General features: G+C 47.1%; 1 protein-coding gene across 1 annotated transcript; it reads left to right on the top strand.

Annotated features, from left to right (window-relative positions):
- Window positions 1–12,822: 12,822 nt before the first annotated feature.
- ADPRH (ADP-ribosylarginine hydrolase) lies at window positions 12,823–23,416 on the top strand. Its single transcript, XM_048929192.1, has 4 exons — window positions 12,823–12,982; window positions 14,245–14,591; window positions 20,988–21,348; window positions 22,149–23,416. The coding sequence occupies exons 1-4, from the start codon at window positions 12,927–12,929 to the stop codon at window positions 22,540–22,542; spliced, it is 1,158 nt and encodes a 385-aa protein (XP_048785149.1). The 5' UTR covers window positions 12,823–12,926; the 3' UTR covers window positions 22,543–23,416.

Below are 23,416 nucleotides of genomic sequence, written 5' to 3'. Positions count from 1 at the left end.
CATGCTGATAAGCTGACTCACGCCCACCCGCAACTTCCTCGTGGGGCATGCGCGAGGGCGGGCGCCCGTGGCCACAGCCCTGCAGGGCTGCACGGGGTGTGGGAGCCAGCCGGTCCTCAAAACAGAGGGGCCAGAGGGTGTGGGGCTTGGAGGGAAGGAAGGGCTCCTGCAAGTGTTGGGAGTTGCGGTCAGGCGGAGTGGGCTTTGAAGGTTAGGTTGAAGTTAAACGTCTGATTCTACACAGGGAATGATCCCATCAAATTAAAACTGGAATAAATGAGAATAACAAATAACTTCAAGTTGAGCTGTGTGTAATCGGGCAAGCAGTCATCCAGCTTGCTTTCATGAAGAGCGTTACAGGAAAGCACCTCTCCTGCCATGGCTGAGTGCCAGAGGAAGCACACCCATGGCCATCCCCCTCTTGCTGCAGGCCCGCTCCAGGCTGGCTCATGGACCCAGCTCCTCAACTGCAGTGTTAGGTGTGGGGCCATGGCTGGGCTCCCCTTGGTGCATGGGGCAGGGAGGCTGGCTGCACGGCCTTGCAGTGCAGGGCCATCCCGAGCACAGCAGAGTGGTCAGACATTTCCTGACAGCGCTGCTTCTCTCACATTCAGATGCAAAGCACGTTCTCGATAAATGGTTCCTCCTCCTGCGTGACCTTTCTGTGAGGGATGCAGAGATGATTTGATGGCTTTAACAAAGTTCTTGATGTACATCGTGGCTCAACTCTAGTTTCTGAATGCTCCGATATGACAAAGCCAAGCAGATGGCACTTCTACAGAGAAATCAAATATCAGAGCAAGAACAGGTTGCACTTTTTTTTTCCCCCCAAAGAAATAAATATTATACATGAAAGATCATGCTGCTGAGTCAGAGTGGGGAGTCAGAGTCTCCTGTGTTTTATGATCCAGGCTCTGAATTCAATCCTGTATTTTTGTCCTCAACCCATGCATCAGCACAGTTTGAGAACAGTGGCAACAATAGGACCATACAAACACTTACAGACAAGTGTTTTCATGATACTTGGGGAACAAAAAAAACCCAAAAGCAACCATGAATGTGCCATGCTGTTCCTTTCTGTTTCTTTCAGTAGAGCCCCAGCTCTCCTCCCCACCCCTCCAATGTGGCTGTGCAGCGTTTTAGTCATATAGGGAGCAAACCTCTATTCTGCTTCATTATACAGTTACAAGCAAGCCTGTAAGAGCTGTGCAGTTTACCATCTCACTTTCATTTTAAATTCAAGATTCAAATCTATTTTTTTTTTTGCTATTAGTACATTACAGCTAGGAGGAAAACCCAGCTTTTTACACCCACATCTAAATTTCTTGCTCAAGGTTTAACCCAGTTCTTAGGCAAGCAGGGAAAGCAGCAGAGCTCCCCATCCCTGAGAGGCCCTGCTCCTGGCCTCCCTGCCTTTGTGCTGGCTTCCCATCAGCCACCAACGTGAAGCACCGTGCCCCTCCTTATCTGCAGAGTAACCTGGAGCAGTTCATCGCCTCTTTATGGCTCTCTAGATTTGCTACAGAAAGCTGAACTCACGGATGTCATTCTTGGCCAGAGCTCCTCTTTTCTTAAGTATCATGGCTGCTGGTATCTTGTAGTACATACAAAGAGCTCTCCGATTGCAAGATTACAATAACAGAAAGAACACAGCAGTCAAGTGCTTTGTTCTGCTTTGATCAGAGGCAGAAGTCATAATCTGCCCATCACTTACAGCTTCCCTGAGCACACATCCTTGATTCTTGGAAGCCGGCTCTTCAAGGGAAGAAGTATTATGAATCCTTAGTCAGGAGTGCTAACAAAGTTGAAGGACTCGCATTGAAGCTCCTGTTCAAAAGAGGCTCCTTGATAAGAGCACGATAGTGGGTACTATAAACTCAATAATTCACAGGGAAATCCCCATAGGAATAAGTTTTCTTGTGCACTTTAATAAGCCTCCAGCATTTTAACTATATGTGCTCCACAGTCAATTTTGTCCAGGTGGAAGAAACACTGCAGCTTGAAAAGGGAAGCTCCTGTTTAATAAGAAAGGGCCTTAAAATACTGCTAAAAATAATTACTGTGGAAAAGAGGAAGATGTGAGAGCATCACATGTACCACATTTTTCCTTTGCTTTCACACAAAACAGTTAGGAAAAAAAAAGCAGAAAAGGCAAGTGAAATTTTGCAGCATATGTGCTATGTAGAGGAAATTAACTTTGCTAATCAGCACTTGTGGTAGAAAGCCTTGGCAATGGAAAGCTGTCCAGATATATCACAGCTAGATTTCTTCTGCTGACCCACTGCCGTCACCCGCTTTTCTCAAATAGCAGAGCTACTGCTGCAGGAATGTGGCTACCTACAAGCAAGCTTTTGCTATTTTCAACATGTAGTGATTAGCAAAAACGTCCAAGCCACCACCTCCACCTACTTCTGCCACCACCTCACAGCAGAAATACGTTAGAAAGCGCAGAAGGGAGTAAATACTGGAAAACAGCACAAAGCATCCACTCTCCAAGGAGAATTCGTAACCACACGCCCTCTTACAGCACTGGGATCCATTCGGTTGGTGTTAACGTGAACAGACATCCCCACCTGTATTCATCCAGATTATAAGCAAATCTGAGTGCTTTTCGCACAGACACTTCCAGGCTGAATGGAAAGTATCCAAACTGTTTATAGGGAAGTATGTTGACAAAATATCGTTGTGCAAGTGACCTAAAAACATCTTCTTCTGAGAAATAACCCCCTTGGCAAAGAAGATTAATGTTTGTCGGAAGTTTGTTGTTCCCCCCTCCTCCCCCCCTCCCCCTCAGTATTTGTTGGCTCCAATATCCGCACATGGTATAAGAGGTATATAATTAACTGAACTCAGCTGGTAACTTTTTTCTGCTCATTAGTGGAAGTAAATGACAATTTTTATCCCACAAGAGAAAGGCAGAAGGTAGCTTTATTAAAGAAGTCCAAATGCCTTCAGATATTAAGCTGCACAGGCAAATGTAGGCTGTCCCCTCACAATGACAATAACAAAGGAAAACACTTTGTGAGGAAAGAGGAAAATCCAGCAGTTTCAGGTTACAGAAAATCACTTTCGTCTTACAAAGGAAAACAACAATAACAAAACCCCCACACGCAGCTCAAGAGATTTCTGGTCCTGTTCTTCCCCCTAGCCATCCCCAACCTTCAGACTACAAAGCTGGCAAGAGTTGAAGAAGCTTCAGTTCAGCAGAGATTAGAGTCTAAGTACAGTCTTGTTTACAGAAAATACAGTTGTGTTTAAATTCAAATTTAAAGCAGAATTTTATGACTGAGAAACAGGGAAATTAATTAAAACTAGGCAAATGCAAAATGCGCCCACACTATTCAGCAATGTGTAACTTGCGTTCCTGATAATGGCTTGATAATATGATGCTCATTGCTCAGAAAGCCCCAGGGCTTCTAGCCAAAAGCTAAGGTGTTTTAATAATCTGGGATTAACCTTCTTTGGTTACCTTCACTGTGAACTCGGTCTCTGTGATCTCCTGTTTCCACGCACCACTATCCATGCTGCCACTGCGCAGGACAGCCCAACGTACTCATTCATGCAGGAAAAAGAGAGCAAGTCTCTGCCCCTCAGAATGCACCCACATCCACCCTCAGCACCCCATATCGAGCTCTTCCCTTGTTAAGGAGATCTCGGTCTCCTGTGGTTTCCATGCTATGAGTGAAGACAGAGCAGCAAACACCCTGGTTCTCCATCGAGCAGGCTACACCGCCTGCAATGACCACACCAACATTCTCTGTCAGGAGCTGCTGCCTTGGCAGCAGCAGGCTGTGAGGACAACATGGGCTGAATTTTTCTTTAATGTTTACAGGCATGAAGAAAGGACCGAGCTGACCTCAGGGGGCTGCTGAAGCCCTGCACTCCCTGCTATGGGCATGAGCAGTGCCAGAGTGCAGCTGAGGACAGCCAAGATCCTGCCTAATCAGGCATTCTGCTATTTGGCACAAGTGATTGTGTCATGGGGAAGGTCATTTTCCATCTGGTTCTTATCCCAACAGGACAGTATTGGTCTGTGCTACCTGGGGAACTGAGACAGTCCTTACGCTTGCTTGACAAAAAAGTGTAAGGCTCTGATTCAGCCAGGACTGAGGACTTCATTTTGCAGAGTTCCACAGAAGTTCAAGCTGTTCTAATCACAAAACCACAGTAACACTGAGAAACTACAACAGTGTGAACGTAAGCAAGTTAGCCTTTAAGGATGTGTGTCATCTTGGTGATGCTCAGGTATGAAAATGGATGTGCAAAACGAATGAATTAAAGTATAAGATAGCATGTTTAAGAAGTAACTTTTTGGGTCTGCTTTCTGCCTGAGATCTGCTGTGTGTTTGTCCTGCCAACTTGGGGAATTGCTCAATATGAGTAAGGGCAGACAGCCTGCAAGTCAGTTTTGTTCACCAGAATCTTGCTTTGATTTTAGTAATCCACATTTAATTCGCATTGTGCTTGGTTTCTATGCTGCAGGCTTGCAAAAAATCCTGAGGATTATTTTCATGCGGTCAATCAGAGAGGGGAACAAACTTCTTTCTGGTTTGAACCCTGACACTTCAGTACTCCCTTGGAACCCAGTTCAACATGCTACCACAGTGAGGAACAAAATAAACGAGACTTGCTTTTCTTTGCCATCTTTGTGAGATGCATCAAAAGATCAAAATTGCTGGAATATCAGATGAGCCCTAGAACCAGTACTGCCAGCAGGATTTGGTGACTTGAGGCTAGAGACAAAGGATGGCTCCCAGTTGGCAAAAGCAGGGCATCAAATCAGCTCTAACTGTCCTATACTACAGTGCCAGTACTGTTCTAACACAGATTTGTATACACCATGCAACACTGATTTCAATGGGAGTGAGGCCCAAAGAGCAGAATTGTATGTGCTCAGTAGAGGGACTATTACTAAAAGCCTCCAAAACGTCCATCTGCAGCAAGGTCATGCTGGCCTCCTGCAGAATGGCTATTAGTCACCTTGGAGTAGTTTTCTTGCCAAATGCAGCACTTTTGGCAGATTTACTTGTTCAGAGACAGCTATGTATCCATCCTTGCTGGTGCATCCGCAGACACAGATTGTGCTAATGTGCCCACAGATCAGACTGCAACACAGAAAGTGCAAACTCAAGGTTTTCAGGAAGCAAAGTTCAGAAGGACTCAATTCCAGAAACCTGCCAGGTTGACATTTGAAGGTGGGAGGGGGAGTTCAGGAGAAAACAAATAAATCCAAAAGCCCCCACAACCTAAAACAAGAACCAAACCTGAAAATATTTGAACCTCAAACCTAAACGTGGTGTCCACGTTGGTTTGTTTCTTTTCCCTTCAAACCTAAAAAAGAGCAATTTTCTGTAAGTGCAAGCCATGAGACTTCCCCCTTTTACAGCTCCTTCGCCAATATATCTTGTCTTCTATGTATGGCACTCAGGCTGAGGGGAGGACTGACACCTAACTATGCTCATGAAAATCCGCGAGAGGAGAGAAGGCAATCTCATGGCACAGGTGCTGTGCTTGGCCCATTCAGTAGGCACGCTAATGCACAGATAGAGCTGTAGATTCTCTCTTTGTCATTGCACAGCTGAGTCCTTGTTTATGGAAGTACTAGCAGGTATCACTGACAACCTTGGGATAACCTTTGGAAATAAGTAGATAGGCCTGGAAAAACCCAGCTAAACCCTGTTCCTGGCTGCTATGGGAAAGATCTATCCCAGGGTATGGTGAGCATCACGCTAGGTAGTCTGTCTCACTCAGCACTGCACTTCTCCAACCCAATGTCCACATCCCTTTACACCTCTGGGCACTGGGCTGAGCTAGCTATGCTGTTTTGCTCTCCTTCCAGTCTGGTCCTTTCCAGTCCAGGAATGTCCACTGCCATACCTTCTGAGGGGTACCTGCATCTCCATAACCATCCAAAAGTGTCTTGAACCAGCTGGGAAAATCTCATTTCTGGTTACACTCTTTTTCTTGGTGGCACCATAGTGAGGTCTCCTCATTTTATGACCAATTACAGCTCCCCTTCCCTTCTAATTTCCAAATGGCAGGGACTAGCTGGGAGCAAGGCATCCTGCAGCTAATCTTTGCATGCACAAGCTGTGGCCTTTTGCTGCCGAATTTCATCCTGTTGTCCTTATTCCAGTCCTTGGTGCCATCAGCTCTCCTTGTGCTGCAGCCTGAATGATCTTTGCAGTGACCAGCCCTTCAGATCAGCCTAAATCTGATTAAAGCCTGTTTTTCTTCTAGGTAAACAAGATCAGCTCTCTGAGGAGCCTCATTAATAACCTCTTTCCACCCTGCTTGCTTCCCTTGAGACCCAACCTCCTGACATCCTTTTTCTAAGTAAATACAATGCTCACATTAATCCTCTGTATCTCCAGCTTAGTGGGTTTGCCTCTTGCACTGTAAGGACTGGTGTTCTGAAGTCTTCTATCTATGTAGTCAACAACTACTGCTAGAATAGCCTTGCATGAGATAGCCATGGTAAATTCATTTTGCACTTTTATCTCATTTTCCATTTACTGAGGTCAAGCTAGTTGGCTGTTTGGAGGTCTCAGCTCACATACTTCTCCAGTCTTGATTGGTTAATGATAGGAATGACTCTTGCTATGCCCCTCCCAGTATCAGAAATTTGTACTTACAGGACTATGTATGTTTTCACATGCCAGCTCCTGAAGTTGGGGATTATGTTGCCCCTCCTTTCTCCCCACCATCACCTACAAATACAACTGTTCTCTTTCAAGGTGGTGTGCTATCACCTCTTTTGTTGGCTGCCTCCTTGCCAATGCACCTACAGGTTCCTCATACCAGCCTCATTTATGGCTGAACGCATTTGTGTCAGCCCAAGAGCAGCCTCCATGGTTTCACTACTGCAACCAAGACAACTTAAGGCATGCATGGCTAGGTTACATCAAAGCAGCTGGCATGTCAGGGATATTCAGTGGAAAAACTGAGAAGGCTCTGGAGACTGAGGATGGGATAAGCAACACTTCATTTCCAGCGCACCGGTCCCAGTGCAGACAGATGACTGTACAGCATACAAAAAGATCTCACCAGCCTCTGTCTCTGGCAGCCCCCAAGCTCCTCCAGCTCTGTGGCTGCTTTTCAGGGCAGAGACAACATATTTCCTACATTCAGCAAATGCCTGCTCTGACACAAAGCCTGATCCCTGAGCTCATGCTCTTGTCACATCCGTGTCAAATGAGAAGTTGCTTGCTGCTCCCACTGCTGAGGCCTTGGGCAGGATTACGAGGAAAGGGACTTCCCTTTAGAATATTTTCTCCTCTCTATTCCGTGCTGAAGTAATTTTTCAGCAGAGCCACTGCAGTTTTGATGTATGAACCCCAGGAATACTGGGCCTACATCTCCCTGTACCTGTTGGGGATGCAATATTCTTAACTTTCAACTGACTTCTGACAATCTTTGGTCTGACATGCGTTATCAATCAGATGTTTGCTTTTCTCCCCAAGCCAGATCCTCTTGCATTATCTTGCAGCTTTGCGCACCCATCTACTTGGCATATCAGTGACAGGTCATCTCCTCCCTGATCCCACATGCTCTCAGTTTTAAAAAGAAGAGGTTTCATAGTTAGCAGCTTCCTCTGCCGGGTGATTGTTGTCAGGAGCTCATCCACCCTTTCTGCCAGAGCAGGACCATGGTGGGGACAGCACAGCCATGTTTTTTGTGGCTTCCTCCAAAGGCTATGTTCTCCTGTGAGTGTGGGTGCACGCACAGGGTAAGGGTGAAGACAAAGAGGGAAGGCCAACAGTCAACACTGTCAGCCAGTCTATACCACCTCCTTGCTCCTCCTTCCAGCAGAACTCCATGCACCAAGGTGGTATCACCACTGAATTGCATCATGCAAAGTGCGTAAGAGCAGAAAGGAAGCAGATATTTTTAAGCCTTGTCACACTAATGGATAAAACAGAGCATTCAGTAGTCTTGTTCACGCGTTCCTCTTCTGTCACACATCAGCACTTCCCAATTCTCTGAAATGTAATTCATGAAGAATCAAATGCAGAAGTAAACTTCAAACTTTTTGCGCATTGTTGGCCATTTTGCTAAGCATTTTCCTACTAATTCTATGCACCTTGGTATACGGTTAAAATAGGAGTCATTCCCAGGAACAGCGGTGTTTTGGAGGGAGCTGGTGAAGAAACAGCCAGAAGAAAAAGACAAGAGAAGGGGCTCAGGTCACAACTCGGCATAACAAATCCCTGTGGTGGAAAACAATCATCCAATCAAACAACTTAAAGCCACCACAGGGCTTTTCCTAACCTATCATATCTAGGATTTTGCCTAGTCTCAATTTAAGTCATTCAAGCTGAGGAACCTTTTATAGCAGAGCGAGACAATCCCTCCCCCACCTAGTGGCAGTGCTGGGCCTGATGCTCCCCAGAGTACGGTTGGCCCTTTGGGCTGCCAAGGCACGTTGCTGACCCAGATAAAACTTGCTGTCAGCCAGAGCCCCTGGATCCCCCTCTGCAGTGCTGCTCTCCAGCCCTCATCCCCCTGTCTGTACATACTGCCAGGGCTGCCAGGTCTCAGGTGCCAAATCCAGAGTTTGCTCTTGTCGAGCTCCATGCAGTGATTGTCCAATCCTCCAGTTTGTCATCATCTCTCTGTAAGTAAGTCCTCTCTGCCTTGGATGGAATTAATGATTCCTCTCACTTTAGTGCAGGTGGGTGACCCCCAACTAGGACCTTCAAATTAACCTGCCAGTGACTGGGAACTGAGTTGGTCATAAGATAGGCTGATGCTCAAAAGCGTGACACCCCTCCAAGTGTGCTACCCAGCCAGCACATGTACAGAAAGGACACAGACACAGCTGCCAGCAGACTGGAAAGAAAGCAGACTGCAAGCGCTGTCACACTGCAGGTGGGGAGCACAGTGCCAACACTGGCACACAGCTGAAAGTGAAAATGTCACTTTATTTACATCAAGGAGCAATAAGCCTGCCAGCTAGTTGTTCTTCGTATCCACTGTTTGAGCCAAGCCCTGTGTCCACAGCAGCTGACCACAATTGCTTCACTGACTTCTCCAGGCAGGGCATACATTCTGCTGGGGACGTATCTGTCCCCACACATTCCAATTGACCAATAAGTCACCTACAAACGTAGTGGAAGGGTAGTAAAAATGAATTTGCAGTTTCTTTTACCAGATACGACTGCTGCCCTCAGCTCATACAGAGAGCATTACTGACTGTTCCAGATGGGCATTGCAGTACATCACTCTCATGAAGCAGATGAACTTACTCTCTGCTTATCTTATGCTCTTCCCTGCAGAATTGCAGTTGCTTGAGAAGACTTCATTTATTTTTTTTTTAATTGTTTTATTTCTTAAAAGCATGTTAAGGTGGGATTTTAGAAGCACACTGAGGAGAATGGCAGGTGCCACAATTCACAGATTACTCTAGTCATTCAGTTTCCTTTTTGCCTTAGCCAGATGCTCGTTCAGACAGTTTGTGTAAGTATCTTGGAAAAAAGGATCTTGAAAAGAAGGAGGCAGATGCTTCTGATCCGGTGTCCTGGTCTCCTGAGTAAGAGGCTGAAACGAAGGCTGAAACCTGAAACCAAGTCGGTCATCTGCTGCTTTCTGGATCAACAACCTTTTAGCAGGGGGGGGTGGACCTGATGATCTCCAGAGGTTCCTTTCAATTTCTATGATTCTATGATGCAAAGGCACAACCTCTGCTGCCATCTCCTCTGCTTCAGTCAAATCTTTCTTGCCACTTTACAAAAGCGCCCATGCGTGATCCCACTTCTGGAAAAGAGCCTTTCTGCTGGCGTCCCCTCACGCACAGGCTGTATTTGGAGTTGAGGCACTCACCTTCTTTGTCAGCCAGGCTCCCTTGGACAGCACAGGGAGGTGAGAGCCGCTCGCTGACGTGACCACAGGCAGCAGCAAGCGAGGGTCATTGCCTCACCAGACGGAGAAACCAAGGCAGGAAGTGCATTGCCGTGCTTTGGGTGAAGGAAGTACAGGGCCAGCAACACCCACTGACACTAGCTGCCCAGGGAGCACACAGTGTGCTTGGGGTGATGCACTGCTGCCTCATCATTTGTTCCTGTGGCTGCAGCAAGCTGTCCTGGTTCCCAGCAGTCATGTGGTGCTGCCAGCTGCTGTTTTGACTGCTGGTCACAGTTTGTTACTGTGTGTTGTTATTTATTGGTCAGTGACAAAAGCACACACCTGAGAATTAGGTGACTGAGAATTAGGGTAAGCCCAGGAGTATTCCCCACTTAGGAAAATTACAGAGAAAATGGAGCTGTTAAAAGAATGATGGGCTGTTAGAGATTGGCCCCACTCCAAAACGAACATGTATCAGAGCCCAAAAGACGCCATGGAAAGTTACCTATGAATCCTACAGGGGAAAGAAAAGATTCTGAAAACATCAGCAAATTGGAGCTGTGACCACGTGCTTTTAATTTGCACCTTCTTTCAGCTCTTGGCCTGAAGGTGCTGTGCAGAAATGTCCCACAGGGTCTCAGCTGGCATGCAGCCTGAAGCACGCCCTTCACAGCCCCCTGCAGTGGGCTCTTGATCCTGGGCTCATCTAGAGAGGCACATTTTTTTTTTAGTCAGAGAGAATTACCCTTTTTCTTCCAGATGAACATGAAGGAAAATTCTGAGTCTAAGCGAGTACTAACCACAGTGTCCAACACGTGGCACGGTGAACTGCTCCAAGTTGGTACTTTCCAGAAGGCATATCCTGGCCATTGGTTCACCACAGCCTAAATTTTCATTAAAAAAAACCAACAAAACTGCAACAGCAAAAAAAACCAAAACCACCCAACAACCCAGAAAGGTGCAGTATGATGACTCTTTAACTCTTTGCATGACCCCAAACCAGAAGGTTGCCTTTGCCAAATGCAAAATGCACTGGTGCCCATCTCCCCATGTCATTGGGCAAGTTAGGGCAATTCTGCCCCACACTGTCCCAGACTTGTGTGTGCCTGATGGAGAGCTCTCCTCATGGTGTCCCCTGGGACTCCTCTGGGATCAGCACAAGCATTCAAGCTCGAGAATTGCCCCTCTCCCCACCGCACGCTCTCAGGCTCCTGATGATGGCTTCGGTTGGCAGCTGCTCAGGAAATAGCACTCACTGCATTTTGGTGACACCTTAAACATCCTTAACTCCAAGGCATATCTTAACTCCAAGGTTTCAGTTTCTAGGAGGCTGAAGGAAATGAAGTACCAGAAACAATGGCAAAATCCAATGATTTTGATATCACGGGCATTTTGTGTTAATACAGAGAAGTTCTCCCATTTCCCTGTCCATGTGGGAAACCCTGTGACTCAGCTGTTACTGTTGCAGCAGGAGCCCTTCCTCATAGAGAGCCTGCCAAAAGCAGGAGTTTTCCCTCTCATAGGCCTAAACCATAGGAGACAAACCTCTGCTTTTAAGTGTCACAGCAACCTGAATAAATTCTAAGCTGCTCTGTATACAGCAGTCTGAATGAGAAAAGGTCAGAAGGCACTGTTGGCTCTGCTGAGATACTGGCAAATCCTTTCCCCACTTCCTTTTCTGTTACTATTTTCTGTACCAGAGGCTTCTAGATCTCCATGTTTGCAGCAGGGTGCAGAGGAGCAGGAGAGCTCTGAATGGACACTAAGTATGAAGTTCCTGGGTTGGATGCTCAGTGCAGCTCAGTGCTCTCAGCCACCTGAAATCCCCCAGGCCCAGCTCCAGCCGGCACTCTTACTTGCCCCCAAATTCCCCAGGGACTCTGCTCTCGCCCAGCGCTGCACTCTTAATTGCACTGAAATCCCCCAAGTCTGCAGCTCAAAAACTACCAATGCTTTCTCTCATAGGCATTGGGGATTTTTTTTTTCCACGTCTATGAGCCGCTGGTACCTCTTTGCATGAATTAGGGCTCTGAAGTTGTGGTACACAGCACATGTCAGGGATCAACCACTGGTGAGAAAGTTCGGGCCTTGCACATGGGGGGCCTAAGCCATGCTCATTCCCATTTCTTGCTCCTGCTTCTTGCTTCTTTTCCTTCCTTGCATTCAGTAATGCGTGCACATTTGGCCACATAGCTGCCACCAGGACAAAAAAGAAAGTGCAGAACTTGCAGTAGGCAGTGGTATCCAGATGCTTCAAGGCAGCAGGACTGCTGCCAGAAGCCAAGGCAGGGATAAGCCCAGAGGAGGCTTGGCTCAGCAAGCTGCCAAGCTGCCCTGCTGCAGCTCTAGGCAGATGCTGGAGGCTCGCAGGGTCTAAAGGCTGAAGTGTGCTCATAGCCAGGAGGAGGCTGTGGGTCGGGCTAAAAGGGGTGTGTGTGTGTGTGTGTGTGTGTGTGTGTGTGTGCACTGACAAAACCAGTGCACAGCTTCAGTAGAAGCATAGGGAGGACACTGAAGATGTTTTTGTAAAACAATTCATTTCCACATGGTGACTACATTTCTCAATCGACTGTTTGGCTCCGGAAGGTGATGAGATAGGAAGGAGTCCTGAAAATGAAAGGAGAGAGAGGCCCCGAAGAGGAAGCAGCGGCCAACACAGGAGCAGCCAGGCTGCGGGGTGTAAGCACTGGAGCAGAGAGGCCGGAGGGGCCATGGGTGTGAAGCATGGTGGGGTCGTTGGGGGCAGCGAGGAATGGTGCTCCCTTTGGCTGCCACCTTGCTGCTGGGGCAGCCTCTGTCTTCTTCTGTGCTTTGGGGCCACGGCCACTGTGATTTCTTCCTCTCAAGGGCGGCTGTGGGGGCTCCTCCACAGCCCTACTGCAGCTGCTATGGCTGAGAGCGTCCGTGCTGCCAGCGCAGGCCTCCCTCCCTCCTCCCCCTCTTTTTGGGCTGGGCTGTCGCAGCGCAATGACGCATGAACTCGCTGCCGCCGCTTCCACTGCCATCCTTGAGGCCTCGTCAGCTGCCGGGAGATCTGCACTGGCCAGGGAAGGGGCTGTTAACATCAGCTGGTACACTGTCCAATGGTTGGGCGAGGTGGTGCAAAATACCGGCATCCCGTGGTCACCATCCTGACCCTGTAAGTAGTGGTGATGGGTAGCAGCAAAGCTGGTGGGCAGGAAGCAGCCAGCTCTCCCCCAGCAAGTCTCACAGTGATGATTAACAATTCAGATATTTGCTGCGTCTGTGGTTTTTCTTTCGGCGTTTTTCCTGAGACAAGTGGTGAAGGGAGATTAGTGGGTTCTTTAGCCATATTGAGGGCAGAAATAAAAAGCAGCAGGCTTTAAGTGTTTTGGCTGGAAGGGAAATGTTGTTTACGATACCCACTCAGGTGCCTGACTGCCGATATCAATGCACACTTCCATAGCCAGCCTCTGGGTACAGGCTTAGTGTTGGTCAGAGCCCCTCTCTGCCCATTTTGCCCTGCCCCATGTTGCTGAAGGGTAGACAAACTCACCCTGCTTATGTAAATGTGGGGCTCGCTCTCAAGTTATCTTTGTGGTATGAAAGTCACTGGGAGCCTGCTCTGATCTCCTGGCTCCTGTGAGCTACTTTTGGCAAAAACGTTGAAAGGAGGTGCATTTATTATCTGCATGTTCATAGAATCATAGAATGCCTTAGGTTGGGGGGGACATTAAAGATCATCCAGCCCCAGCCCCTGCCGTGGGCAGGGCTGCCCCCCACCAGCTCAGGCTGCCCAGGGCCCCATCCAACCTCCAAGTATGGGGCATCCACAGCTTCTCTGTGCAGCCTGTGTCAATGCCTCTGAGTAAAGAACTTCTTCCTAACATCTAACCTTTCTTTTAGCTTGAAGCCAGTCCCCCTTGTCCCGTCACTATCAAATGATGTAAAATGTCAGCCATCTTGTTGTAAGCTCCCTTCAAGTACCGAAAGGCTGCAATGAGTCTCCATGGAGCCTCCTCCAAGTTAAACAAGCCTAGCTCCCTTAGCTTTCATAGGAGAGGTATTCCAGCCCTCTGATCATCCCTGTGGCCTCCTCTGGATCCAGTCCAACAACTCCACATCCTTCCTGTACTGGGGGCTCCAGTTTTGGACGTGGTACTCCAAATGGAGCCTTACAAGGGCAGAATAGAGGGAGACAATCCCCTCCTTTCTCCCTGCTTGCCCCACACAGACTTACCAACTCATGCCTGCACATTGCACGTGCATGCCAATATCCACAGAGAAGGGTGTGCTTTGAAGGCATATAGTCGTTTAAGTGATGGGCCCAGTGTCCAGGCTGCTGAATGTTAGGTGTTTAGTAGTTGTACTAAACTGAGAAATAATTTTATTTTTTTTATTATCTTCCTCTCTTTTTTTTTCTTTTCCTTTTCTTTGTAGTGCTTTCTACATTGAAGCAGTCCTGGGGCAAAACCTGTGTCCTAAATCGATGGAAAACTACGTGGCGTCAATGGTGCTGAGTGCACTGGGGGACACGCTGGGCTATTACAATGCAAAATGGGAGTTCCTGACAAGCGGCCCGGCCATCCACAAGGAGCTGGCAGCCATGGGGGGACTTGGCAACTTCAGCATCAAAGGCTGGAGGGTCAGCGATGACACAGTGATGCACCTGGCCACGGCCGAAGCCCTGGTAGCTGCTGGGAAGAATCCAGATTTAACGCATCTCTATTCCCTGATTGCAAGGAACTACAAGGAGTGCATGAATGACATGGACAACAGAGCTCCAGGTTACCTCTCATTGTGTTGCCTTGGCAGGTCTGCCCTCTGCCTCCTCTCTCCTTGTGGCTAAGCATCTCTTACTTTCCTGTAGCTTGGAGTCAAGGCTGGCCATGCTTCTCACCTTCTGCTTTTGTCTATTGATTGCATTGGTTGTATTTCACGCACAAGCCAAAAGTTTTCTACGCTCATTACCAGTTTCAGGATGAACGGAGGGAATAGAAAAAAGGCAGGGTGGAGTGGTTTGGGCTTCTCCGAACTAGATGAGAGAAGACAACATTTTGCTCACATTTATAAGACATTCTTACAGGTGTTTCAGGCCTCGTCTTGAGCTCAGGGGAGGAATGCTAGGTTTTGCACTGGGAATATGTCTTTTCCTACATTCCTAAAAGAAAAGCATGATTTCAGCCATGTAGAAGAGCCATCTTAAAGCAGAACATGTAAACAAAGAGTTAATATAGAATTTCTGGTAATAAATGCTAAAAATTGCACATAAAATATATTTACAAGTGCAGAAATTCTTGCTTGGAATAATTACTAAGCCCAAAGCCCACTTTTGGCTCGTTCCACATGTCCACTTTCTGCAGCTGAACAGTCAGGTCACAGTTATCTTTTCTGAGTCATGTAGCTCCAGGTTCTGTTTCTGCAGAAACAGAACTAAAAGCAGTGTTCAAAGCTCAGCCCACAAGCAGCAGGGATGGCCAGGGTGCGGCAGCTTGGGGAGCGATAAGTGGACAGGCTGCAGTGGCCAAGCTGATGCAATATATTCCTGTCATTCCTGGTTCACCCAGGCCTGCTGACCAACCCTGTCTTTTTCTGTGCAGATGGCCCAGCTTAATCCAAATGCTTGAATTAAATATGAGCAATTGAAGCTGGGCTAGTTTTAGCTACTTCAGGCAGCACAAACTGCCTAGCAAACACTCAAATGCTGTGATGTAATGCCGAGTTTATACAGTAAAAATAAATAGGTTTCAGACTTGCCTATTTGGAAAGGCCAAAATATATCATGAATGTTCTAGCTTGACATTAAAACTGTTTTCCTGGGAAAATACCCTGCATTATTCTTTTAGGGTCACTGAGCATAGAGTGACAGAGCTGTGCGTTTCTACGTAGTAAGCCAGATAAGAAATTCAAGCAGGAATTTACTCTGCATACCTTTCCATGGCCACCTCCAACCCTCTCATAAAGGATGCAAGTATCAGCATTCTTATCCATCATAAGATGGATAATCTCTGTTGTCAGAGTAGACAACAAATAAAATATTTAAGACAAATAAAATATTTAAGAGGGGGTAATGATGCTTGCCAGGATAGCAGCCATCAGGAGGTTAAAACTTCAACAGAACCACTGCTGTTTTGGCAAAGGAATGTCTTGTAGGTCCCCTAGCTGACGGGGTCTGCCAAGATGGAGCAACCACAGCTGGCAGTGAGACAACGACTGGAAGCTAACTCTGTTTCTGCCATCTAAGTTTGGTGACAAAAACCTGAGCTGAAAAGAGTCTAAAACTGAAATGCTAGTAATTAATGGCTATGGTTTATAGCATGCCTGCTGCAGTCTTTAGGTGGGTAACTGTGCCCCAGAGCTGTTCTCATATGGAAATGAAAGATTTCAAAATAAATGAGCTGTGGCAACTAATTGGAGTAACAAGGAAAGGCCAGGCTAGCTGGCTAAATAAAGATGTGAAGCTTAGTTAGTGGGAACTGTGTCCATGGACACTGACATCAAAACATTTTGGAGTGGAGGGAAACTATGGAAAAAATGGAAGTCTATTGAAAATGCTCTTTTCTATTGAAAATACATTCAGGAGCGCTCCTGCTGCAACTGCAGGGAAGGAATTGGGCTTGCCTTGGCCTCTGAAAGCTGAAATCTAAGACCAAGCTGTTTAATGCTCACTAACAAAATACTAAAGGGAATGCCTAATTCGTATCCTGAAAAGCTGTCTGCAGTTCAGGGTCTCCGTGACATAATGATAAGTCCTAACAGTAGAAGTTGCCTGTCAGTAACTTGTTACAGCAATTCAGAATAGATTGTAACTGAGAGTATAACCTGAGATGATGCTTTTCTGGACAAATTGAATACTCACTGGGGAATTGCAGCTTTTAAGGTTGAGAATGGAAATTTGCTGTTGCAATTTTCACCCAATAGAGAGGAGATTCCCCCAGAATGGTGGGGGAAAGTCACATTGCTCACCTACGCAAGGGAATCCAGATCTGAAAACCAAAACCTATGATAATAAAGGGATTCCCACAACTTTATTAGTCATCAGCCAGTCACAGCAGAGACAAAGGTCGTCTATCTCATTGTCTTAATTCAATGCCAAGTTAATCCCTACACCCATTATGGCTTTTTGTGATGTGTCACAGCCCCGACCATATTTCTTTTTTCATGATATAATACTCGGCCTGCACAGCTCTCCAGTAAGCCTTCTTCTTCAAAACGTTGCTTTTCATTCTAAGTCTTCTACCTATGGCTACACGGTTGTTTTAACCCACCTTTGTTATATGTACTGACAATTCCTAACCAACCGTTACCGTCTGCATTCATGTAAGAGTCTAGATAAATGGAATGAAAGCTTATTGTGGCTCTGGGCAGCTGTTCTAATGGTTGGGGACCCTAGATCATCATGGTCCTTTTCAACCTAGGGCATTCTATGATTCCCTGAATCATAGAATCATATCATATAATCATATCATATAATATCATATCTATGATATTATTCTATTCCAGAAATACCATCTAGTTGGACATGGTGCAACTTTCTCAATCCAGCTTTCTTCAGACTTTTTGCTTCTATTTCTTCTTTCCTTGGAACAGTCCCCTCCTCAGGCCACTTTTCAGTTCTCACTGTTAGTGAAAGAATTCCTAACCAGGATTTAGTAGGCTTCCAGAGTTTCTGGTTTCAGAGACTCCTACAGCAGTTCCTCCAAAATCTGATTTTCAAAAGGCCCAAGAGCATGATTTCAGCTCAGTCTCCCATCATCAGTTTTCCAATGATGTAACTTGTTAACTGTTTAAAAGCACATAATTTACAGTACTACTTAAATCTTGGGAGCCCTAGCTGTTGTGCACTGCTTCGTTCTACTTTTTTCTTTTCGTCTGCAGGGTATTAGTGGTGATGTCCTAAAGTAATATGCATATTGTGCAAGTAACTGTTTGCTTGTTATTGCAAAACAGCTTAAGCCTTGTCATCTTCCTCATTTTCCTTTCATTGCAGCTAATGAAAGAACAGTCTCGCTTCTTCTCTGCCCTGTTTTGTTGCCTGCTCTCAACCTGCCCAAAAATGCCCTGACAAAATGTTTTCCTCACAGTTTCAACAGGATTGCGAAGTTCTTCTTCTTTTTGTTGGGCAGATTTTGATTTTAAGCTGCCCTGGTTTCTTTGCTCTCTGTCCTCACCAAGAGGTCCATCTAACTAAGGACACATAGGATGATTGGCACAACTTTTTTAAAAATCATGGTTTTGTCCAATACAATCTTCTGGGGTCTTCTTATAGGCGTATAAACATAGTACATATGGATTTGAAAAATGCTTCAATTTTCAGTTAATCCTAACAAAGTTGGAAATTATACTGCTGGCACTTTTGATGCGGAGCAGCCAGCACTGAACTAATCCATTCCATAGAAAGCTTCTTTAGAGGCTTGAATGCAATGCCTACTTTGAGACATCGTAGAAGGCACCTCATAACTGTTCAGTTAGATCAGTTTTGCCAGTCCTTATCAAACACCATGCCCACCTCCAGCTGAGAAGTGCGGCCCTGCAGTTTTCCCTCTGTAAATCTCCTGCAGGCCAAGTCACAGAATCACAGAATGATTTGGGTTGGAAGAGACCTTAAAGCTCGCTTAGCTCCAACTCCCTGCCATGGGCAGGGATATCACCCAGTGGATCAGATGCCCAAGGCCACATTCAACCTGGCCTTGAAGGATGCATCAAGAACATCTGGGCAGAGCCAGGTTTTGGGTCTGGGCCGAGCAAAAGCAGCAGGGCTCATCTACTGGGCAGTGTGCGACACAAGCATCACACCAGAGGCCAGCATGTAGGCACACTATGGCTGAGGCTGGTGAAATTGCAGCGCAGGTTTGTGCCTGGGTCATGCTGTGGGGAATTCATGAGAATGAAAGTAGCCTGACAGCGTGGGCTGCGCTGATCGGCAACCTGCTTTTTTTTCCTATGGGGAACCCTTGCATAGGCTGTTCCCATTCTCAAAGTTCATTTCAGCTGACAGGCTGGCTGGATGAACAGTCTGAAAGCAACAGGGTGAAGCTACATTTTCAGTTTGAGGCGACCATTCAGAGCGAGCAAGCACAGAGCTTGCATCCCACACCTATCTAATATGCCTATAATGTAGCAACTCTGTCAGAAAAAGAAGGATGCTACAGACACTCAGATCAGGACCATGAAATCATCCATGTGACCTTATTCCTGACAGCAGCCAACTGTGATTTATTGCTAACACATGGCTGGGAGGCAATCTTAGAACTGTGCTTGGATTTGGATGTATTTTGATTATTACAAGGGAGCTGTAAAATAGACAGCCATATACCAAGTCCTATTGCCAAGCTTATGTGTGCAAGTAAAGAAGGAAACTGTTCTGCAGAGTATGTAGTGCAGTGTCTCACTGTGACTAGCAAGGTCCTGGGACATGGAGGTCAAACTGCACCTGAGATAGCAGAAATGCCTGGTAACATGAAGTTTCTTGAGCAATCTTCATACTCTCTCCCACTTATCTCAGCTTTCTAAGTGAGCACGAGGAACAAAACGGTGGGAGAACCCCAGCCTTCCAAATCCAGCTTTGCTGTTGTCTAACATACTGAAAAAGTCAAATGAAGGTACCTGAAATCCACTCATGACTTTATTCTCTGCTGGAGGAGAAATATTTTAGAACTGTCTAGAAGAGAAAACTAGGTAAAAAGGCCAAAGCAAAAGGGAGTGAAAAATAATGTATTTTTGATATTTGATATTTGATATTTGAAACTTGTTTGCCCTTCCTTGCACACAAACCGGATGCTTAGCACTCCCAACTTGTTTCATGGCTGAAGTCAAGGAAAGTATCTGCGTACTGAAATTTAGATGCGTTTGCACAGGTGGCTTTACCTATGGATGTGTTGGGCTAACTAATGTGTTACCAAAACTGCAGCACAGGAAGAAGCAGAATCATTGTTTTGAAAAGTGAATAGCAGAAATAGGAAAGGGATGAGAGCAGGCAGAGAGAAGTCAGTGTGTGCCATCCCACTTGAGGAGACGCAGAGCTGGGCTGTGGTTGGGCCAGGGGGTCTGCCTGGAGCAGGAGAGAGCTGAGGAGCAGGGACGAAGTGTTGAATAGAGTGGAGAATGGACCATCACCACTTGTATAATTTAAAAATTAGAAGGGAATTTAAGAAAACTATTAAATGGGGGCTGGCCTAGATGATCTCCAGAGATCACTTCCAACACCTACAATTCTGTGAAATACTTTGCATAACAAAACTGTAGCTCTGATTACTGTAGGATGTTAAAGAAGCCTGAAAACACTCATTGTCTCAAGCTGGGGAGAACAGTTCAGGGTGGGTATGTCTGTGGGGATACGTATGGTACGTGTGGCCCTTCGGGTCTGAGCTCTCAGCCACGCAGAATCCTCTGCCTGCTGGGCAGTGCTGCTGGGCTGCGCTCACCGCACCTTTTGCAGTCTCAGCACAGTTAGCTGCTAGTGGCTCTGCTCAGAGAGCAACTGCAGTCGTTCTTCAGCTGAGTTAGGAGAAACACGGCAAAGCCAGATACACACAACCTTGTTGCCACGAGGCAAGTACTTGATTTATCACTTTCCGACAAAGCAAAACTGCAGTGAGGGAGATCTGGGTTTCTTGCAGAGAACATTTCCTAGTGGCCGAGGCACTGGGAAGGATTCCTGGGCAGGCTGGTGGCTCTCTGTCATTAACGGCTCCTGTTTAAGAGTTGAACAGCTATCAGGAAAAAAAGGAGAGATACTCATTCTTGCAGTGAGTTGGGATCGAGGTGCTCTGATGGCCCTCCAAATTTCCCTTCCGCTTATGTCCATCTAGGTCTCTAGTCCCGTGTGTGCGTAACATACCTAGCACATACAGTACGTGTGCTTTACAGATGCTATCAAGAAACATGAAATGCAAATATTGACTGTAACAGTTACACACATAAATCAGCAGGGGATTGTTTTTTACCTCCCTGGGCTTTTTAATTATTTTCACAAACCAGAACGATTGGCTCTCTCTGGGAATGTATACCCAGGGTACGCTGGCAATTTCAGGCAGGAGGCAGCAGCTGTTTTCTCAGGGAAGCCTGAATCCCTTACGCCAAATAACGGTCCCTGGGAGACCACCCTGCATGCAGCACCGGCAAGCACTGTGCTCCAGTGCGGAGGGGCACGTTACCAGCACCGGCTCTCTCTCCCTGCCCAGGTGGAACAAGTATGGACAATGCACTGAAACTGGACCCAGCGAGACCGGAGACCTGGAAGGCTCCCTTCAGCCCCAGCGGGGGTGGCTGCGGTGCTGCCATGCGCTCCATGTGCATCGGGCTGCGTTTCCACCGTGCTGATGAGCTGGACACGCTGGTGAAAGTCAGTATTGAGAGCGGCCGGATGACTCACCACAACCCCACCGGCTACCTGGGCTCCCTGGCCTCTGCTCTCTTCACTGCACTTGCAGTGAATGGCGTGCCGCCCCTGGCCTGGGGGAAGCGGCTGCTGGATGTGCTGCCGAGTGCCAAGGCCTACGTGAGCAGCGCTGGTTCCTCCGTGGAGGAGAACATGAAGCACTGGTGAGCTGCTGGGATGGGTTCTGTGGGGAGCAAAATGAACCTAGAGCACAGCAGGGTGAGCTCTGTTCGTACCTAAGCTTGAGGAGTCACGTTATGGTGGACTCTTAGAGCAGCGCATCCCTGCCATGGGATCTGACGGGTTTGGGAAAAATACATCTAACGTACAAATGGCAGGTTTAGTGTCAAGTAGCGCTTTTTGGACCCGATATAAGGCAGCCAGGCTTTTCATCTCAGCCATGATCTGATGAAAGATGAGAAGCAGGGCTGGGGAACAGAACCAGGCAAGGGGCTGAGCTCAGTCTGAAAGTGGTAACCAAATGGGGACGTGCACCCAGTGTAGCTCTGCACAGAGGCACTCTGAATCTTATGGATGACTCAGTTCTCGGTCTGAGCCTTTGAATACTTTGAGGTGACAGCGGCAGGTGCTAGGCTGCCTTCACCCATGTGGCTGAAGATAGGGGAAATCTCAGTGCCTCTTACTGTAAACCCTGTCCCTTCCAACAACGGGGGATGCATGTCTTGATGCTGAGCTGCCGCTCCGGGCTCTTTGGGTGGCATGTTTTCAGCTGTATGATTTGGCAGCAGGACTCCTCTTACTGTAGGTTCAGGGAAACATCTCTTCTCAGAAAGAGGCAGTGGCACAGGCTGCTCAGGGAGGTGGGAGAGTGGCAGTCCCTGAAGTGTTCAAGAACCATTCTGGCACTGAGGGACACGGCTAGTGGGCATGGTGGGAATGGGCTGGTGGTTGGACTGGGTGATTTTAGTGATCTTTTCCAACTGCAATGATTCTGTGATTCTAGGTCTTACTTTGAAAAGCAATGGAAAGCATACCTGGAAGAGAGAGGCATCTTGGATGGGGTCTCGCCACCCACCTTCCCCTCCAAGTATGGTGTGGAAGAGAGGGACTCTTTTTACACCTCCCTCAGCCACAGTGGCTGGGGGGGCAGCAGTGGGCACGATGCCCCCATGATTGCCTACGATGCACTGCTGGGTGCAGGGGACTCCTGGACAGAGCTGGCTCACCGTGCTTTCTTCCATGGGGGAGACAGTGACTCCACCGCTGCCATTGCAGCTTGCTGGTGGGGGGCCATGCATGGCTTCCGTGGCATTGCCTCCTCCCTCTACACTGACCTGGAGTACAGGGAGCGCCTGGAGCAAGTGGCCAAGGAGTTGTACCGTATTTCCCAGGCTTAATGTACTTGAGGGTAGGCCACGATGAGGCCTGCATTTTCTGTCAGTGTGCTCACTTCAGCATGGAGACCATTTGAGGGCTTGGTGATGGTTTGATGGGAGCATACAGCAGTGTACCCAACCTGCAAGCAGCTGAGCTGAGAATTTCCTCCTCCTCTGCACAGTGGTTGAGTCTTAAGCAGAGGAGGAGCACTCACTGCAGCGCTGCCAGCAATGCTCCAGCAGCTGGACAGGCAGCAAAATGCAAACAAGCTGCCCCAAAACAAGGTCCTCCCACTCTAAGCATGCCGGAGAGGATCAGGGATTCTCATGCCTGACTACAGGACTGGCAGAGCTGCTTTGCAGTAAACCAGCAATGGCTAATACAAGCTCATTACCTTGTACTGTACTGTCAGTGAGAACTGTCACCACCTCTCAAAGCTCTCCTCCTCTGCACAGTGAATACAACAGAAATTGCCTCAGCCTGCTAGGAGAGCAAGCAAACAGCCAGATGCCTCAGGAACAAGAAAGCTTTCTTACGTGATTATTTTAGCAGATTGCTTTTTTGTTTTGTTTTGTATGAGCGTAGAAAGAAACAGAAACTCTGCTGTTGCATCTCAAGTGCATTGTGCAGCTTCATGGCACTTCTGCTCTATGTGTAGGAATGTATCACACTCAGTTTGGTTAACAGGGGAAGTAAGCCCTGCTGACCACACCTGTATTGAAGATAAGGGTGGGTATAAGGAGAACATTAGGAAGTTGCATTTTACATCAACTTCAGCAGCTTCTGTACTCAATTATACTTATCTGCTTACAGCGATGGCTATTGGTGTTAATGGTTATTTACTTACCACTTATCATGTATTATTCCATTAAAAAATGTTTCTTCAAATCCAGA

This window comes from Lagopus muta, chromosome 1 (assembly GCF_023343835.1).
Source record: "Lagopus muta isolate bLagMut1 chromosome 1, bLagMut1 primary, whole genome shotgun sequence".
NCBI classification, from domain to species: Eukaryota; Metazoa; Chordata; class Aves; order Galliformes; family Phasianidae; genus Lagopus; species Lagopus muta.
This window is presented reverse-complemented; position numbering and strand designations above follow the sequence as displayed.